Source organism: Strix aluco, chromosome 2 (genome assembly GCF_031877795.1).
Source record: "Strix aluco isolate bStrAlu1 chromosome 2, bStrAlu1.hap1, whole genome shotgun sequence".
Lineage (NCBI taxonomy): Eukaryota > Metazoa > Chordata > Aves > Strigiformes > Strigidae > Strix > Strix aluco.
The window spans coordinates 111,076,593-111,096,954 of NC_133932.1; the positions used below are offsets into that span (position 1 = coordinate 111,076,593).

Consider the following 20,362-nt stretch of genomic DNA (forward strand, 5'->3'; position numbering starts at 1 on the left):
TACAACTGTACGCAAAAAAAGTGTTCCCTGGTGTATAATCTGTACTATACAAAACTCTAGTAATATATATACCATGTGATCTCTTTTAGCTAGACTTTTCAAAATGGTGCAGTTAAAATTGGCACCACACAACTATGAATGCAATGCAGTCATTGCACAAATAATTTATGCCTATTTAACTTGAAGCTACTATCAAAGATTTAGGAAATGACTGATAAATCTAGGCAGTGGCTCTGCCGCTATCCCCCACCAGTGGGATCGCTCCAGTAGCAGAATTGCATTTTAATTCACCTTACCAATGAAGATGGGCTGGAGATAGCACAGCAGGCTGTGCACCAGAGAAGTAAGAGTACAAATCCACCTTCTCCCGCCACCTCTTTGCTGGCAACAGCAACTGTGAGCAGAGGCATGAGAAACTGGAGGTTTCAACACCTGAAATAGATGCAGTGAGACCCAGCAGAACTTGGGTATGAGAGCCCTCAGATTCATGATCTCGAGCCATGCCCCAGTAAGCTACACACCACACCTCAGCCGAGCCACCCTAACTGTCCGCGTCTATAGCATTCGCAGTAGGATGTCTTAAGTGCGTAAGTTAAAAATAAACAGCATTATGGATATAAAATCTCCAGTCATGCTGAGTTAGACTGTGTGACTGGCACTTTATAAAGCTTTACAGTGACTTATAAATAACAGAATCTCTTCTGCCACTCATCTGTCGAGAAGTCTCCTGTAGGAGAAGGGAGACAGCAGTGGGGAAGCCGCTGGTATTTTAAGACCAGCCAAAGCCAACGACAGAGGTATTTGGGGCGTTACTTTGTATCTCCCTGCTCCACCACAACCCTCACACACACATGCCTTGATAAATTTGCCCTGTGGAGCTGTAATTCCATTGTGGCTTTTTGACGTCTACTCAAACAACATTAGCTTTTCTGTCATGTTTTACAATGTAAAAAATTTTGGCGAAAATGTCAGCAGGATGGTATCTTTAATCATATTTATTGATTGACCTCAAAAGGCTCAGTGCAATTTAACTGGAACCCTTCAATGCAATGAGGGTCAGGTTCAGCCCGTACCTATTCCCAGCGCTGCCCAGAGCCCCAGTTTCATGAGTACCTTTCATTCCTAGTGCCCTTGAAGCCACTTAACTTCCCTGATACTTCTCAGTAAGCCCCTCCTTAGTACAGCTAATACAGTATGCTACGTGGCTAGAAATGGTTACTCATAGGTAATATGAGGGTTTAACAGGTAATATCTAGAGCAGAAAATACATCTGCTCACCAATAACAGCTGCAGTTTGCTGTCTGACCAGTCCCATAAACTGATGGGACCATTCAAAAATCCTCTGCAGGTATTACTAATCCTATTTACTTTTTTTTTTTTTTTTTTTTTTTGCATTGCAGTTAAAAGCTAAATGGAGGTCCTACAAGCCTGGCTCATGAAATCTCCAGGAAGATTTTCAGGACAGCCAATTCAAGACGCTGACTCTGCAGTCAGTGGGAGCCCAGCAGCTGCCTGCCGGGGCCCCACACGCTGGTGCAAATGCCGGGCGAAGGGGATTTTCGGAGGACGCCCCACGCCAGTGACAGCCCTGGTGTGGGGTCCAGGCGGAGAAACCGAGCGCACGCCTGGGGAGGGCCGGTGGCCTCTGCACAGCCCGGTGTAGGAAGGCTCAGCCTGTCTCCCAAATCTCTCTGGCTGCTGTTCAGCCGCCCCAGAGGGACATCTTCTCAGTCCCTCCCCACAGCTGGCGTTTGTCCCCTGTGCCCGAAAGCCGGGTCAGCACCACCCGGAGTGGTGCAGGACGGGGGAGATGTTGCCCCACGCCTCGCTTGGCCACCGTGGCCATCCTCGGGTGCTCGGAGGCTTGTGTGAGGGGCCACAGGCGAAGGGCTGCTGGCTGTGAAGGCACCGGGCAGAGGCTCGGCCCCGGGGGTCACATGCAAAAGCCCCGCCGCCCCCCGCTGCCCCAGGCCCAGCCTGGGCTCCGCGCCGCAGGGGCAGGGCAGGGATCGGGGCGCCCCCTCAGCGGGGAGCCGCGGGGCGGGGAAATGGCGGCGCCTGAGGCGGCTGCTCTACGGCGGGACGCTGGGCTGGGGGCGAGGGTGCGGGTGTGACGGGGGGCGAGGTGGAGGGGGGGTGTGTGTGTGTGTGTGTGTGTGTGCGCGCAGCGTGGGTTCTGCGCGCGTGGGTGTGTGTGTCCGTGCCGCGGTGAGCTCCGTGAAGGGGTGACCGCGTCCGTGTGCTGGAGGGGGTGAGCTCAGCCCCTGCGGGGGGGGAGCTCGGGGAGGGGCGGGCAGCCTGTGGTGGGGGCGCGCTCTGTCCGTCCGTCGGTCCGTCCGTCCGTGTGCGTGTGCGTGTGTGTCCGTCCGTGTGTGTGTGTCCGTCCGTCAGTCCGTCCGTCCGTCCGTGTGTGTGTGTGTCCGTGTGTGTGTGTGTGTGTGTGTGTGTGTGTGTGTGCCAGCGCGGGCGGCGCGGCGCGGCGGGGGGGGCGCAGGGGCGGGCCAGCGGCAGCGGCGCTGCTGGCCGCGGTCCAGCCCGGCGCACTAATACAGCCTGGCGGCTCCCGCCTGACTGACGCCGGCCGGGGCTGCTGCTGCCGCTGCCGCTGCCGCTGCGCCCTGGCCCCGCCGCCGCCGCGCAGCTGCAGCCCCGCTCCCGCCCGCGGCGCGCCGAGACCCCAGCCCGGTGGCAGGTAAGAGCCGGGGCTCCCCGGCCGCGTCCCGGGAAAGGCGGGCAGGGGGAAGAGGGGGGACGGGGGACAGTCCCGCCGCCGCCCCAAACTTCCCGCCGGGGCTGCTGCGCATCCTTCCCTGTGCCGGTGCCGGGGCGGCGGCGGGCCGCAGCATCCCCCCGTGCGGCCAGCGGGGCAGCGGCGGCGGCGCCCCGGGCCGGTGTCCCCGCGGCCGGCGGCCCCGGCCCCGCTGCGCCGGGGCGATGTGCGGGCGGGGGCCGGGGCCGGGGCCGGGGCCGGGGCAGCAGCGAGATGAGACAAACCGACGCCAGGACTGCAAGAGAAAGGAGGAGCGCGAGGAAAAAACAGTTTTATGGATGGCTAAGCGCTGACAAGTCTTCCCGCTGCTAGGATTTCTTTCCTTCTCGTTTAAGTAGGAGGAGGAAAAAAAAAAAAAAAGAAAAAAACAAAACCCCACATGACACGTTTGGAAATACTTTTCCTTTCAGAGGTTATTTTCTGTTCAAGAAATCCCGCTCCTGGATACGCTCCCTAGCAAAACGGAGCAGAATTGCTGGGATTTGGGTTTGTATTCAAGCTACAAACGGGGACTCTCTTTTTTTTTGGCTCCGGAGTTAAAACGTTACTTGTTAGCAAGTAACCAACATTTCCAAAAACAATAGCCCGCGATATGGCAAATTATGAATTATTGTAATTTTATCTCCATGCCCGGGCAGCTCTAAGTGGAGGGAATTCAAAGTTCGGCTCATTTGTAACAATTCGGATATTGTGCGGTAACTTTGTGTTTTCCTGCTTTGATTTTATGGGTAAATTTATTTGATGCTAACCAGGTCTGCCTTAAAAGAGGCATTAGTGGGAATAAAAATAAATAACACATACACGGACCCATACGGACACACATACACACACGTGCTGTGTTAATTACTTGCGTTTATAAATTAGTGAAAAAAATTTTCAGCCCAGAATGGTCAACTTTTCAGTGAATGAGCTGTTCCTTGGCAGAAGTGGGAAGTGATGTGCACGGCTCGGGAATGTATTCAAGTTTGCAGTGGTTTGGGAAGGACACTGCAGATAACGCAAGTTTCAGTACTTTGTATCTCAGATGTGTGGAAATGTGCATCTTTATACACGCGTGTATTTGTGCAGTAGGAGTAATATTCTCATCCTGAGGAGTATAAGCTGAAGAAAGCGCTGCAAAATTCTTCCCCTCAGCGATGGTAGGACAAATGTCATCACTCAAACAAACCTCATCCGTTTTAATCCAGCCAGACAACTCCCTTCTTTCAGATTTGATAAGTACCAGTGTCTGGCTGGTTCGTGTTTGCTTCCTGTTAGGTCTTAAAGCAGAGGCTGGGGATGTTTGTGGTTTGTTTGTTGTTTGTTTTGTTTTGTTTTGTTTTTTAATATTGAGTTAATTTGACATAGTAGCTAAAATAAATGTGCCCCAAAATATATTTGAAGTGAGTTGTATCAAGGATAATTTGTACTATATTTACTGAGTTTGTCAGTAGTTCCCATTCTCATCTGTCCTTTGTGATGGAGTTAAAAACATTTTCTTCTTCACTTTAACTTGCACATAAGCTGATAAACAGTAATTCTGCAAAAATTACTGGAATAAAGTTTAAGTGTATTTTATCATGAATCCTTATGATAAGCAGAATTTGTAAATTGATGAGTTGGAGATAGAAGCTTTTATTTACGTGCAGCAACTGAAACAATTATGCACAAAGCTGTCAACTGCACAACTTTGTGAAGAAGTTGAGTATTAATATTTTATTAACACACTTGCCCAAGGCTAAGAGGCGTGTACACATGTGCCAAATATCTGCAGAAGGTGGGGACATGTGTAGAAGAACTGGGTAGCACCTCAGGTTTGGAAGCTGCTCTCACAGAAACTGGTAGTAGTGCCTCATGTTGTCTTCAGTGGGTACAAAATGAGGCCTAACTCACTAAACAGGAGTGCAGAAGTGTCAGTGTAATGTATCACGTAATATCTGGACAGTTAATCCTCCTTTCTCTCCTTTTATTCTTTAACAGACTCTGCATCTCGCATTTGAATCCTTAGCTATCTGCTGTTATCAGCCTGGGAGATAGTGTGTCATGTAATCCTCCCTCCTGAATGCTAAAGTGCTGTAATTTTGATGGCCAGGCTAATCTGTCTCTATAAAGTTTTTTTTTTCCATTGTTAAATTCAAAGGACAATGACTACTAATTACAAGTGACCTCTAACCAAAACACTAGCTAGAGTTTATCACCGGTGCTAATACTGGCTAACAGTAATTCCAGCATCAGCAGTACTAGGCACCCCATTTCAAAGAAACTTAACAGAATTAAGGGGAGCCAGAAGGAAAAAAAAATATATGCTCTGGGTAATTTGTCTGCCGCAAAAAATATAGTGAAAGTGTACAGAGATTCCATTTGCTGTGCAATATACCCCTTACAAATAATAAGTACATGGATGGGGAAGAAAGAAAAAAAACACATCATAAATATTTTAACTGAAAACAGCACAGCAAAAACATACATAGGAAAGGTTGTTCTGGTAGACTGCCTGGTTTCCTGCTGCAGGCAGGTATAAAGAATCATTAGGGTTATTGTACATTAACAGCAAAAGATAGTAATAACTATGACAATTTGAGAGAATCATTGCTGTCCTATTACTGTCTTTGAGAACATTTATTGTAAGGCAGCATTAGACTCTGAATACAGTATAATAAAATTTTTCAAAAATAACCCAAATTATTTCCCATCTTATATTTTGTCTGTAATGTTTGAATGGTTAATTCTGTGGGAATTCTACAGCTGAAGAGGTGCAATAAAGAGTCTAGGGGCCTGTGTATTTATTATAGTCGCTGAAAACCTTGCTGTGCTTTTGCAGATGAGTGGATCTAACAGACCGTGGGATCAGAGCCCAGACTGAGATCCTGACTAATACATGTGTGCATTTAAATCGAAGCAGGTGAAACATTATCTGCCCAAGTTTTGTGCAGATACCTGTGATTTTTAGACAATCGTTCCACAGGACCACTTGCAGGTTTCTGCAAGAACTATTGCAACATCTTAGACAGATGTAAGATGGAGCAGTTTGCTTTGAGGTTCAGCTTCTCTGGACAAGGGCACAGCAAGGACACGGTGGAGGTGGACACAGAGTGGAGTCAATTTCCCAGTTTACGCAGTCGCTCCTGCATAGAAACACAAACCAAAACAGAAGAAGAAAATCTGATAATTGATCTCTATTTTTCTGAGACAGCATTAAGATCAAGGTGTGTTTCTGACTGGGAGGAGGAATGCCTTATCTTTTCCACATCCTTCTCTCCAGAACTTGTTTCCTTCCCACTCTTTTTCCTTGTCGGTAGCATCACCATCGTCCCCTCTGCCAAACTTAGCATCATCTTTGACTGTTCTGTTTCCTCACAGGTCTTGGTACTCCCAGATATCTCTTGACACTTTTTCTTCATGTTACTTCTTACATTCTTCCTTCCTTTTGTTTGCAGCTGCCAAAGCATTAGTCCACACTGTGGCAACCTTCCAGCTTGATACTGCAACCTCCCATTTCCCAACAAGCCCTTTTCTCCCACCTACGTTGTGCTCCCAGTCAGCATGACCCCTGCCAAAATCATGCGTCTTTTTCTTTTCTTTCTGGAACGTCTCCATGCAGACTCCCGTTCTGGAGTCTCTCAATATGCCTGGTCTTTGTTTAGGCTTTGAAAATGTTCCCCACTTCCAGAGTTCCCCAGAACTATTGGCCTCAAACTCTCTGTCCACTGAAAGAAAGAAATGAGGAGAAAAGAAAATTTAACAGACTCTTGGGTCATTACAGTTTGTTCTGCTTCAGGCTTCCTTTCACCCTCATTACCTGGCTACAATAGGAGGCAGATTGGCCATTTCTTGATAACGGTTATTCTGTGTTTGTTCGGTCTGGTGGTGTACTTGGTCATGCAGCTGTGCTGTGAAGAACAGCAGGCAGAGAGCTGGCGGTGGTAGTATCCTGTCCAGAAAGTGGTGTCTGCTAATAGCAAAGCTCCGTGTAATGAAGAATCCTTTATAACGCAAATAACCCTGCAAGTGAGGTCAATACATTTCAACAATACTTAATCTTTTTTGTGTGTGTTTTCTTGCCGTGCCTTTCCTTAACAAAAAATCCTTCTTTTTTTTTAAGCATTCCTGTGCAGGATTTCTCATCAGGAGAGTTCATAGTGCTTTACAAAGCTGTCCCCATCAGGGTACCTGTATGACAGACGCAGAAATTGAGGACCTGAGGGGAAAACCATTTACCCAGAGGCCTGTGGCAGGATGTGATCCCACACACTGCCCAGTAGGTGCAGAACTGACCAGAGGCACAAGCAGTTCACATGGCTTTTCAAGACTCCCTTACAGTTACTTGCTGGCCTGGCCTATCCAAACCTACTTGTCTCCGTCAAATTACTTTTGCCCAGCTGCCAACGTTCAGTTTCTTACCCTGCAGCACATATGAGGTAGCTAATTTATCTCTCTCTCATCAACAGATCTTGAATTACTTCATACAGGGCATGAGGCCTCCGCAGGGACATCTAGAGTAGAGAAACCAAAATTTATTCCTGTGCGAGGCAGCAGCCTGTGGCTCCCATGCCTGCCCTGCTGCACGTCCTACAGGACTGATGGTGGGACCAAGGCTTCTTGGTGGTAACCTGCTTGGGACTCTTGGGCTGGAGGGGCTGCATGGGGCAGAGCTGAGTGCTAGGAAGGGAGAGGAAGGGGAGAAACACTCCTGGAGAGATGGGGTATTCCTCAGACTCCTGGGGTGGGTCTGCAGAAGAGACATAGGTTTCTTTTAAAGACTGAGGGCCCTATTTCTGCCTTTTGCTCAGTGTTTTCTGAAGCTGGTTGTTAGCATGGCATGCCATCTTACACGCTAAAGAGAATCTAGCCGTCATTTTATACTCCCAGGCTCAAATGTAGGCATATGAAGCCTGTTTAATCTTATAAGCAAGTGTTCTGGTTTACAGAGAAGCTGAGCACCCACATCTTCAGCTGAAGTCACTGGGAATGGCCAGCCGTCTCCTCCTTTCCCTCCACAGGAGGGAACTAGATAGACAAGTTCTTACTCCTTTTGTTCTTAGTCCTGTTGTGAAATAACTTCCACAGGGAGTCCAAGCATATCCAGATATTTTTCATGAAAAGTGCCTCAGTGATGTTGCTTGGGAGCATTGGCCCCTTGACCAAGGCAATCCCTGCCACTGAATCAGATCTTTAAATGGATAAAACACACTAATGTTAGTGCTTACCTGACTTCCACACTCTTTATTTTTTGCAGTTCTTCAAGACCTAAGCCCTCTGGATGCTCCACCCTTCCTCCCCCCTGCAGGGTTTCACAAGCCACTGAGGGCTCAATTAGCACAGATTACTGCGGATGTTCATGCAGGAGAACCTCTATGTCAATCTTATTGCATTAGCAATTTCCCACAGTGATGCAGAATGAAAGCCTTTTAGAAAAAACAGCTTTGAATGTGATATGGTTTGAACACGATGAAATGCTAATGTGATTCCATGGAAAACTGCTAACATGTTGTATATGGAAAGCCTTTTGTATGTGACACATATGCCCCCATATACACTTGGTCAGGCTTTCTCACCTGGGAGGAAGGAGAGGTGGCTGGCAGTACTGCTGCTCCCTCTCCAGGTCTGCTGTCAGTCAGAGAGGAAGCACGTCTGGAAGTTCTTCCTTTTGAGTATTTTACTGATTATCTAAATGATCTATTGAACTATATTTTACTTGCCAAGCTGTGTGATGCTATATCTTCTGCAAAAGGTGTCTGCTGTGTTAACACTGTAACTGAGTTAGTAACCCTTCAGGCAGACCTCCCAGATGTTTCTCTCTGGGACCTTGGGTGTTAGGCAGGGAGCCTCCATGCCAGGCTACAGCTAGGAACATGGCTGGCGGTGCCCTGTCAGCGTGGGGTGCTTAGAGGCAACAGACTCCCCAGCTAACTCTCCATGTCACAGGTTGTCTCTGACTTTGTGGCATTAGATACCTGGCACAACTAGACAGCAGATCTCGAAAGCATGAGTCCTTGCATGGGGAGAACCAGGTACCAAAGTTTCCATCACTGGGAGCAGACCTTGCAGATCTGCCAGCTTCCTGTCAGTTCTGTGCATTCCCTCAGGAAATGAAGGTATTCAGCACTGTGCTGAACTTCACCCAGCTGGCCTTCAGGTGTCCTGTTAGGTAGATGGGATGTGCTACCATACAACACAAGAACATTTGCTTTATCCTTTGTGCACTGTAAATGTACAACCAGAGCTCCAAAAGTGCATTCCTTTCTAACAGTTTAAGACACTAAACTTTCAGGATAGGTTCCCATCAGACTTGAGCGCCACATCCTTGGTGAAGTAGTTGTTCTTTAGATGTATCCTTATTCACAACATTCTTAATGTCTAACTCTAAGCAAATCCTTTTCCTAAAATGGGTATTTGGGAATGGCTCCAAGAATGCCAGTGATTGATAACGAGGATTACAGGATCCGATTAGTGTGGATATAAACTTTAGGCTAGCAATGAAGCTGAAATTCTTTTCTAGTCCCCTTCTTCCTTTGTGAAGTGTTTGTTCTGGAGGCACTTGGCTGCATGCTTTGTATTAGAGACGAGTCAGCGTTTATTTTAAAAGCAGGAATTCTATTTTTTGCGTATTTCCAACCGTTCCATTTTTAGAAACACTGATGGGCTTTGCTACAGTTTCTCTGGGAATGGTGGGTATGTGAGGAATGCAGGACCGACTGTCTATAAAATGGGGATAACCAGAGCCATGAGAAGACATTTTGGCTCCCCAGGGCAGGTTGATGCACCTCCTCCCCATCATATCCCACTGCCTCCTGCCTTCTCCCACAAATATATCCTTGTGGTCCTCCATGGCAGGTGTGTGCTCCTTAGCTTCTGGCTCTGTGGGAGGAAGGCAGCTGGGAGAGGGGGTCTTCCTCAGGGCTGCTGGTCTGAGCCTGAGCAAGGCAGCCACAGGAAAGGATAAGGCAGGGAATGGGTGCATGGGTCTTCCTCCTGCCTGCGGGGAGCAGGGTGTGGGGCAGAGAAGAGGATGTGTCCCTGTGGGATTGCATCTCAGAAATTTCAGTGTGGCCCAGCCAGGGAACACAGTGCAGTTCACTCCATATAAACATCACAGTTGCTGGTTTCCTTTAAAAATTAATACCAAGGAAGGAAGTGCAGTCAAAGAGAGATCATAGCGATAAATTGGTCTGGTTTCATATTTTTGCACAGACTTTGATTGTGGTAATTTTGTGGGGTGTCTTCAAATATTGTGGGAGATTTTCAAAGGCAAAAATCAGTGAGAACGTCTAGCCCTCTGGTTTGTGTTTACCCTGAGCAGCAGCATGCACGTAACCTGGGAGCCAAAGCCAGTGTAGCCACGTTAGCCTAGTGCTGCACCTGAAGAGAGGGGCTCTTTTGTTTGGTCATAGCAGGGGACATAGGGTCAGAAGGGCTCATCTCAAGGGGTTTTCCAGTCCCTTCTTCCTCCCCAAGGCCAGCACAGTTATTCTTGAAGAAAGCTGTGTAATTGGCACTCACAGACCTCCAGCAGCAATAACTATCCCAATGCATAGCTACCTTATACCTATGTCCCATTTCTTCAAGTGGACATGAAAGACAGATTGCCCCTATCCTGCTTGCAACAGCCTTTTGCACATTGAGGTACTGTTACCATGTCCATGCCCCTCTGTTCTCCCCATCTTAAGTCACACTAATGAAGCTTTGTTGAAGCATCTGTCAATGTGCTCACCCAGAGCGGTCCCACGGCAGGAATTGGTACATCCCTTCCCAGTCAGGCATCGTGGGCATACCAAAAGTGAGCTGGGTACTTAATTTTCTTTTGTGATGGAATTAACGCCTCTTAAACACATCTGCAAGTGTTTGATCTGTGGAAATTTCTGTACCAGTGTTAAGGTGTGCAGCTTATATACTTGAATCTTTCCTTCTTTATATCAAATGAGAAGGTGTTACTACTGTCAAGAGAAGCTGAACAATGCTGAGTAGATGAGATAAGATTTGAATGATTCCACAAGCTCAGATAAATTATTTGGATGTCATAGATTTTTAGGCACTGGCATCAAATTTTGTCCTTATTTTATCTGGGAGGCAGTAAGTTTGGTGAAGACTCCACAATGTGGACAGATGGCCAGAGAGGCATGAAGCCTTGTGAGATTTGCCCTTTGATATTGATGTCTTCACATAAAGTTCAATGTAGAAGGGCTTTCAGAACATACTTGGAAAAAACGGAGAAAATTAGTTTCAGAAGTTTTCATTATTCATTTAAGCTTATAGGAATAAACAATGAGATGTTGCCAGGGCTGTGTGAAACGTGGACAAATTTGAGTCTCAAGTACTTTACCTCCTGTCATTGCAGCTGTTTTCAATTGGAGCAGTCCAGGGTCAAACCAGGAAGAAATTTAGTTTCTTAATTAAAAAAAAAAGAACAACCTTCTTTACATCCCATTTAATTAAAACCTTGGGTGTCAGGTTTTGTGGTTGTGGAAGAACTTGGTAACATTGTAATGAATAATTCATTCACTGTATTTTGTTGGGTGCAAAAGACAGTGGTTTCAGATAGGTTCATAACAGCACCCTTGTCTGGCAGGTCCCAAGCACAGCAAGAAGCCCCAGGGGATCCCAAATGATATTGTGGGTGCCACGAGTGGAACATGAGTCTTTTCAAGTGATTTACATGCACCAAGAGTAACATGTGGCCACCGTTCCCAAGCCATGAGCTGGTTACTGAAGCACCAGCAGTAGCTGTGCAGCTCAGGCGTGCACTTCCACACTGCTCTTTCGGAGTGAATGCACGTGTGAAACCTCTCCTGCCCAGCTCTGATCTACTGTGCCTGCAAAACCCTGGTGTCGGGGTTGGTGCTTTGGGCTCAGGGTGTGGGAGCAGGCCCAGGGCAAGGCTGGTGGGATCCCTTGCTCATTTGAGGGCCAAGTATTTGTAAACACTTTTGTTGGTTTGTTTATTTATTTATTTTTAAACCCTTTCCCCTTCTAAGGTGTGGAAGATCCCCATAGCGAGTGGCAGTGATGATGTGACCCAGGAAGTGCTTTGCCAGCCCTGGGTGCACACTGGCTGCTGCCAGCTGGGCACTTTTGAAACCAAATCAAGACTCAGTTACACTGAGAAAACTCTCATGCTTCTGTCTTTCATAGTAGGTAGAAATAACCAAGTCAATGCTAGGTAAAAATAACTAACCAAGTGCATGTTCACAGCATTCCTCTTTACGTTGTTTGACTGAAATAATTTTCTCCTTTCCAACTCTGTTGTGATTTAGTCATCGAGCGGCAGACTTCCCGATATAATTGTCTTACTACTCCATTTTCCAGCTGCGTGCATCTCCAAGAACTGCACAGCTTATGTCTAGACGACCCTCTGAGAAATGTCCCTCTGTGGCCTTACTTAGCTGTTGCAGTGACAGCAAGACTGATGATGTCAGCCATTTTCGAGACTGATAGCCACTCCTCTCACAGCTCAGTTAGCCAGGGCAGGCACTCTGAGGGAGGCAGCATCTTGGAGGTTTATTCTGAGATGAGATGCACACACACACATCTGCATACACCTGTGCTTACACACATGTGCACACATACGCTTTTGAGGGAGGATGGACACTGTGCTTTTACCCAGTTGTGTTTTACGCCTGTTTTCACTAGCATCCATGCAGTCTTCCTTTTTGACTTCTGCATAAAACTTAGAGCAAATTGTAACTAGGACTGGTACAATTTCATTGCTGTGCCCATGGGAATTGAATTAGAGGGACCTTCATCAGCATGTTGGCCTGCACAGACATTCTGCTGATGGGTGATGCAAGACACAGTGGATCCTTTTTACATCAAATGAATTCTAAATTTCCTAAAATCTTTCCATAGTGGAGGCATCAGCATGCTGCCACGGGAGACACAGAGGAGGACATGTTTAATTTCCATGAGCTTTGGAAACCCTCTTACTGACTTCAGCAGGACCTGGCTCCAGTTAGGAAACAATAAGCCCACAGTGATGGTGTTCCATCTGCTTTTCTCTGCTCTCGGTGTGTCAGGCTCTTTAGTAGCACAATGGAAATTACTGTAGTGAAGTTCCTGGAGGAACATACTCCTGTTGACCTGAGGACCTGCAAGCTAATTCTACACTGGAGGGTGAAATATGGACTTAGGAGCAGGAGAAGGTATCCTAGTCCCTTTCACTTTGTGTCCATGTTGCTGGGTCATAGCCTAGTAGTCATTCAGACTTGAGGTGAGACTCATCTCACTCAGCATGAGCTGTATGCAGTGCCTGATTTTGCTATTTTTTTTCTAGTTGTTTCCTTTGAGGTGGAATGGTCCATGCCATGTACACACCTGTTTTTCTCAAGTAGGTATTTAGGGACTTGAGTGTGAGTAGGTCAGATACGAGTGTCAACAATTTGGACATGTTTATGTGGCCAAGTAAATTCTACTGAAAGGCTGCTTCCATACTAATAGATTAAACATGCCTAGTACTCTTCTTGGCCTTGAGGCCAACTGGGATGGAGAGGTTCACTTCCATAAAACGGCTGTCTTGCGCTCCAAAACAGGGTGGCTCTATGCAGACTTCTTATTAGGAGTTACCCCATGTCCCTGCTAACTCCTGAACTAAACACAAGAGTTATTTGGGAGAGTGCTACTGGCACAGACCAAAGCCATTCCAGATACTGTGGTAATAATTTATGCTGTAGATAATCAAGTTTCCATACCCAGAAATGTTCCCCAGCAGTAGTGTAGCCATAGCTAAGGCAGACACCCTGTGTTTAGGGAGAATGGAGCCAGTGAACTGGGCTGAAGCATTTCCAGTCCCACCTTCTCCTGCAGACCACAGAAACGAAAGGGTGGGTTCATGCTCACGTGCCATAACTCTTCTGCCTCTTCCCTAAAGCAAACTTCAGACCTTAGGCTAAACTCGGTGATGGAATAAAGATTTACAGCATGGAAGATTGACTGTGTTTGGTGTTGTCCAGTCACCTGACAGATAGACAAAGCTTCCTTGTAGTCCCAGAGGAGGCAATTATGTTAGGGATGTACCCTGAATGATGCCTGACTTACACTCACGATAGCACATCATACTGTCACCGAGGGAGACACAGGTGATCAGACCAGAACTTCCATCATGGTGTGGCCCAGGGCTTGATACGTGTGCTGTGGATATGGATCAAAACTCTAACACTTCCTTCCCCGCTGCTACTCTAAAGTGAGGAGCATCAAGAAACATGATGGATCATCAGCACAGAAAACACATCAAACACGGTTTTGAAATGTTTCAATGTTGGAAGTTTCCAGTTGGGTAGGCAAGTTGCCTGTTACAAAAGGCATACAGCTTAAGCAACTGCTGTCCTGAAAGATTGTTAAACTGTGAATCGACACCTCTATGATTACAGCCATGGAGGAGAATGGCTGCCTAGGTGTTTCATAATGGAGTATCTCAGCCTAGCAACACAGGGCTTATTCTGCTGAATAGTGTGCAGTATTATGTAATTTAATAACATTAAACTAGGATGTTTTGATAATATTATTTGAAAGCTGTTTAGTTTGTATGTTAGTTAAATTTGGGGAAAAAAATATTTTAGAAGAAACTGGGGGGATCGTGGTAGGAAATTGTGCAATGTACTTATCTGAGACTACATCACATGGTCTGCAAAGCACGGCTTTTGCTTTTATACACATAGTCTTGGCAACTCTCCCACTAGCAACAATAGTACTCAGACTCATACTGATGTCACTGTTGAGTTATTTAATTTGACTAAACGAGATTAATGTGTTTATTTAAAACCTTGGTCAAAATGGAAAAGAAAATCTCAGGACAATACTTTTATGTGAACATGTATGTTTTCATATCTGATGATTGTAATGTTGCATTAACTTATCAGGAGCAGTTGTTTACACATGCTAACACCCAGGAGACCCCCTCAGATAAGAAGTGTGAGCCATTTTCCCTCTCAGCCTGGAGTAGAGACTTTTACACCACTGCTGGTCCTGTGGGCTTTCATCCCAGGCTCTCCTTGCTTCCTGTTTCTACTTTCGGAGCTGATCCACAGAGATCCTGGCGTTGTTTCATTTTCTCGTGTGAGGATGGGGTTTGGTGCCACCAGGCAATGACAGCAGTGCCGTGGTAGATTCTCCACAGGTTCTAACTGGGACAGCAAGGGACAGACACCTCCACTGCATGGGATGCCTAGATGGGGCTGGTGCTGGGCTCTGTAGTCTGAGCCTGCTCCCACAAAGGCTGGAGGTTGTCTGCTTAAATTTTATCCACATTATGTTTTACAAGCAGCTTGAGGGTTTTTTCCTGTGATAAATCATTCTGAACTTACTTCATTCTCACATGTACCCTCTAAGTGTTTGGAATAGACTTCGGTTTTGACTAAGAGGCATTTGTAACTATCCAGTTAAGTGTTCGAGGTCATTCAATTTTTGCTAATACAGAGTGAGGAAAAAATCTGGAATCTGAAGTTTCTCTTTGCATGGTGGGACAAGTTTGAGCAGCTCTGTGGAATTGATCACTGATTGTTGAATGGTGCGAGTGAGGGGATTTCTGCTGTGTTCTTGTCAAGACCCTCTCTTGACAGTTGAGGACAACTGGATGTACACATAGATTGATAATGTAGAAATTGCATAAGCCAGAGCTCAGTGCTGTGATGGGTGCCTGAAGCAAGGTGTGCCTGCTCTTCCTTCCAGTTTTGTAGTGCCTCCATACATATTTTCATGCAGCCTCCTGTTCACTGGTGCTTGGAATATGAATCTCTTGGGGTAACAGCAGCTGCTGCTGGGGCTTGTGACATGCCAAAGTGTCATTTTTATGCTTTCTCTTCTGTGGGACCAAGTGCTTCCATCTCCCTGGCTTTGTGGAATGCGTTTTGGGAATTTGAGCCCCTGCCCTCATCATTGCTGCTCTCATGGAGGAAGGGAAAAAGTGCCTTATGTTTACATGTATCTGCACTTCTCAGGGTGCTGGGCATCTTAAAGGGTAACGCAGTGGGGCAGAGGAATAGGCATGAGAACAAAACAGAAGGGCTAGGAGGAAAACGGCTCTGAGTGGTCATTGGCCCTCAGCAAACACTGCATGTTGTCTAGGTGGCTCTGATGCCCTGGACCATGTGTGCTTACCCTGTGGCATGCTCCAGAGCTGTGTGATGCTGAGGGTATCAGACTATGCCAAGGAACCAGTCTTTTGGATTGACCTCCTGTCTCAATATGTTGTGCCTGTGCCTGCTCTTGGTGTCCCCAGGTGCTCTTTGAACTCTTACAAGAGCTGTGCATTTAAGGAAACTGCAAAATAATATGGTTTGTGAAGCCCTGCTGCTCCCAACACTAGGCAACATCTGTCTCCTCAGTGGCTGCATATAAGCAATGCTGAGGACTACGTCCAGGCCTTTACTGGTGGAGGGCAAGAAGGACCCAAGTCCTTCAACAAGGGTGGAGTAGGGCAGTCATCGAGCTGCTTCTCTGGAGGCATCCATTTAGAAACTGCCCCCACCTTCTGCTTTATGTGCCATCTGTATAGTTCAGACTTTTGGGCTTGGTATGTACAGGGGGTCCATGAAGTATAGTTAAAGCAGTAAAGAGCTTGACATACAAGGACGTTTTTCCTCAGAGTTCCAGTCAGTGGAAATATGTCATTTTTAGCTAAAATTAGACTGGCTCCAGCTACATTCAAAAAAAAAAAAATAAAAAAGAAAACCCGTCAAGAACTAAACTCTTTCTGTTGGACTTTGTCAGATGTAGCAACTCTTAGCAGAAGTAACTCAGGATCCATCCAGCACAAACCGTGTCCAAAAGTCTGTGATTTTCATCCAAAAAACTGTGAATTGTTAGAGAGAGCAAAACAGACTGGCTAGGCAAACAAGGTATTTCTCTTGCATGTCAGAAAATGTAAATAAGCTTAGAGAACAGTGATAGATCTTTCAAAGTCATTAAAGGAAGTCTGGGAGTAGCTGAATTCTAAATTAATTTTGCAGTTAGTATTGTACAACTCTTGACAGTAGAGTGAGATTGGAGGGGCAGAGAGGGAGTTGAAATCAGAGAAATATTCTACTCATTACTTCCATAAAATTTGATATTACAGATTTAATTTCATAGAAGATGCTTGAGCTGAACCTACAGCTATTACCATAAAAAAAGAGTACATTTTGTTTTGTAGTAAATATAACCCCAACTCTGCAACAATTTGCCTAGTTCATTAAATTCTAAACAGAAATTGAAGTGACTGGACACTTAATGCTTTCTGAGGTCCAACTCTAAAATGACTGTGGAGGGTAGTGGGGAGAAGAGGCTTGGACCCAAAATAAACAGCAAAAACCAAACAGAAAACCATTGAAAATTAAATGCACATTTTTAATAATTTCTCTTTGAAAAGATTTTATTGAAGGAACAATGAAAGGAGTGTGTGAAGCCTAACTAAGTATTGTGTTGTTATTCCAGGCTTCATCAGCAGTTTCTTGATGTTTGGAAAGTTCTGAGGCCCACCCTGTTGGACTACTTGTAACCAGTGCCTAAGACTACAAAAACATATGTGTGGAAGAACCTTTCATTGAAGGAAGCATCCATCTCAATATTGAAACTCCGTGCAAGCCTTGCAAGGCAGGAGAGCAATTTGTGCTTCCGTTGACGCTCGTGTGTAACCCCTGCTTCTTATGCACTCCAGCACCCCTATCAGTTCCTTGTTCTCCTTCACCAGTCCTGCAGTGAAAAGGCTGCTGGGCTGGAAACAAGGAGATGAAGAGGAAAAGTGGGCAGAAAAAGCTGTTGATTCCTTGGTGAAGAAGTTAAAGAAGAAAAAAGGTGCCATGGAAGAACTGGAAAGGGCTCTGAGCTGTCCAGGTCAGCCCAGTAAATGTGTCACGATCCCACGTTCCTTGGATGGGCGGCTGCAGGTGTCTCACCGCAAGGGGCTTCCCCATGTCATATACTGCAGAGTGTGGCGCTGGCCTGATTTACAATCTCACCATGAGTTGAAACCACTGGAATGTTGTGAGTTCCCGTTTGGCTCAAAACAGAAAGAAGTGTGCATTAACCCCTACCATTACCGGCGGGTGGAAACCCCAGGTAATTATATCATCTGCAAATGATTCACATTTCTATTAGCTCTTGCACTGGCAGGTCTAGTCTTGGTGCATCCTACTGAGTTGTGCTCTGAAATCTGAAAAGGCAGATTTTGTTTTGATGGAAGGATCCTGGGTCTTCCCCTGCCTGATGGCATCACAGCTCCATCAGTCAGCAGTAAGAGGGGAGTCAGGAGCGCCCGACCCGTGGGGTCTGCTCCCATCGGACCCCCAGGGGCACCTGGATCTTGTCCAGGGTGCTGAAAGCGAGCCTCGCCCCATGGGCATGGGTGCTGGCTGCCCTCTGAACTGCCCCCCTGCAAACTGGTGTCCATTTACATGAAGTCTAGGCACCATCGTAGACTTACCACCCTGGCTAGATTTATGTCTCGTTGTCTGAAAACCAACAATCGACTCATTGATCCACAGGAAAAATGTATCACTAGCTCTCTCTTTGCAGATTAGAGTTGCAGTAAGATAGCTTATTTTGCTGCGGTTATGAAGCCAGGTCAGTTGATTCTACCTAAAATGCCTGGTGGCCTGCTTTCAGTGGGATTTACTTACCTAAATAAATAGTTTATGTGAAATAAACCCCCCAAGTTCCCATAAAACTCTGATTTTTTTCCAGTGATGAACCTCTTTAGACTGGATTTGATCAGCACTGAAAACTTATGACCTCACTGAAGGGTCGTTTAATTGGGCTTTGTGTCAGTGAAACAGCTGTTAAAAAGTTATACTGTTCAATCCTGACTTCTATAGGGATCTTAGAAAGTAGGGCTGACAGAGATCTTGAGCAGTTATCCTGTTCTCCTCTGCCCCTACTCCCAAACCAAACCAAATTACCAGGTACATTCCTGACAAATCTTTTTCTAAAGAGCTCTAAAAATCTCATGTGGTAGAGCCTCCACAACCTCCCCAGGCAAGTGAATCTATTGCTTTGCTATCCTTACAGTTCAACATGATTTCTAATGTCTAACCTAGCTCTCCCTTGCTGCCAAAAATCACAGTAATTTAATTTACTAATGGATATGGTTGGTAAGTATATACTTATTATTCTGTGATTAGTCTTTGTCTGGCATGAACTTTACTCTGTGGTGACATTAGTATCAGAAAAGTGAACTGTGGGATGCTTCTTTTCACACAGATGAAATAAGGGAAGGACACTTGTCAACAATTGTTAAACAGGGGCTGCTCACTTTTCTGATCATCCTTCCACTGCAGCAGAGCTGTCATTTTGAAGTTGTATCTCAACTGCTGTAAACATTGTCACAACTAAAATTTTACAGCTGCAGTGAGTGGTGCTTGTTGTCAACAGTTTTCGTTGGAAAGAGGTGATCTCCTGCCTTGCTAAAATAAACTCTTCAAGAATCTAAGAAAATATGCTCATAAAATATCCCATTTTGTGTATCTTTCTCTTTGAAGGCTTCAGTCTTTAGTGTCTTCTCATTTCTTCTGGTGTAACTCTGGTGTGGTTAATGGAGTCTTCTCAGCGCGGTAGCTGATAGCACTGCACAGTGCTGTTTTCAACCCTGGTCTCCTGATCTGTTCAGTGCCAGCTAACAAACGCTAGTACTGGGGTAATCCAGCAGCTGCTAAGTGGCTGCCAAAGCTTGTTGTTCTGACCCTGAAACTTAGAAGGTTTCAGCTGTGAACATGTCTCTACCATTTGTCTCTGCAGCAGACTGACTACATCTCTGCTAGTAAATGAGACGGGGCCACAGTGCAGGTCTGAGTATTGCTGAATTGGTAGCATGCTCCTGGGCACAGCTTTGACCCATGTGGACTCGCATGGACTAGCATTTCTCAGGGTTCAGGGGTTAGCCCACAGGAGGCACCTGGGGCACTTTGGATGTGACCACCTTGTTTTTGAGGTCAAAGAGAGTGCAGCTGTGAGGATGGAAACTGTGCTGTGCCAGTTCCCCACAGGACCCAGGAATTGTTCTTGGGCTGTTGTATTCATTCCTACCGCTGTTCTTATGGGGACAGCTTAGAAGCTGAAGCTCACAAGTGAGTCTCCTCCCTGCTAAAGATGAGTCAGTGCAGCAAGAAGTATAACCTATTCAGGTGTGCTGGGGCAGCAGCAGGAGAGATAACTTACAAGTGGCAGTAATGCAGCTCCAGGCCAGAGGCAGGCAGAAAGCAGTGCTGTGAGGAGGCGGTAGTGAGGCAAGAGAAGAAGGTGGTAGCAGTGAGATCACCACAGAAAAGGCTGGGAGCAATTGATGTAGATGCCAGTCTGTTTAAACAGTCCTCTTTTAACTACAGGAAATCTTCTGCATCTTGGCTGTTGGTGATCTTTGGCTTATGTGAGATTCTCCGAGTCTCATCCTCTGGAGCTAAAGAATCCACCCATGAAATTAGTCAGCGGTGCATTTTTTATAATCCCCAAGCCAGTATTATTTTCATACAAATGTCCATCCTTTTGGGGCTCATTTTCCATCACTGCAGTCTCTCTTACTGAGTCAACCGCTCTGCAACCAGATCAGTTAACTTTTATTCAGAATGAATGAGTTGGGTCAAAGATGGGAGAGCTTCACTCGTTCTTTAATGGCCTGGCAGATCCCTAGACTTCTATTACTAGAGAGCAGCTTTA

General features: G+C 46.1%; 1 protein-coding gene across 2 annotated transcripts in view; it reads left to right on the forward strand.

Moving 5' to 3' along the window:
• Nucleotides 1-2,596: 2,596 nt before the first annotated feature.
• SMAD9 (SMAD family member 9) overlaps nt 2,597-20,362 on the forward strand; it is a 37,169-nt gene continuing 19,403 nt past the window's right edge. For both annotated transcript variants that reach the window (XM_074815821.1, XM_074815822.1), the window contains exons 1-2: nt 2,597-2,692; nt 17,150-17,773. In XM_074815821.1, the coding sequence (XP_074671922.1) occupies nt 17,362-17,773 (412 nt within the window). In that variant the 5' untranslated portion in view covers nt 2,597-2,692; nt 17,150-17,361. The remainder of the gene's footprint in view (nt 2,693-17,149; nt 17,774-20,362) is intronic.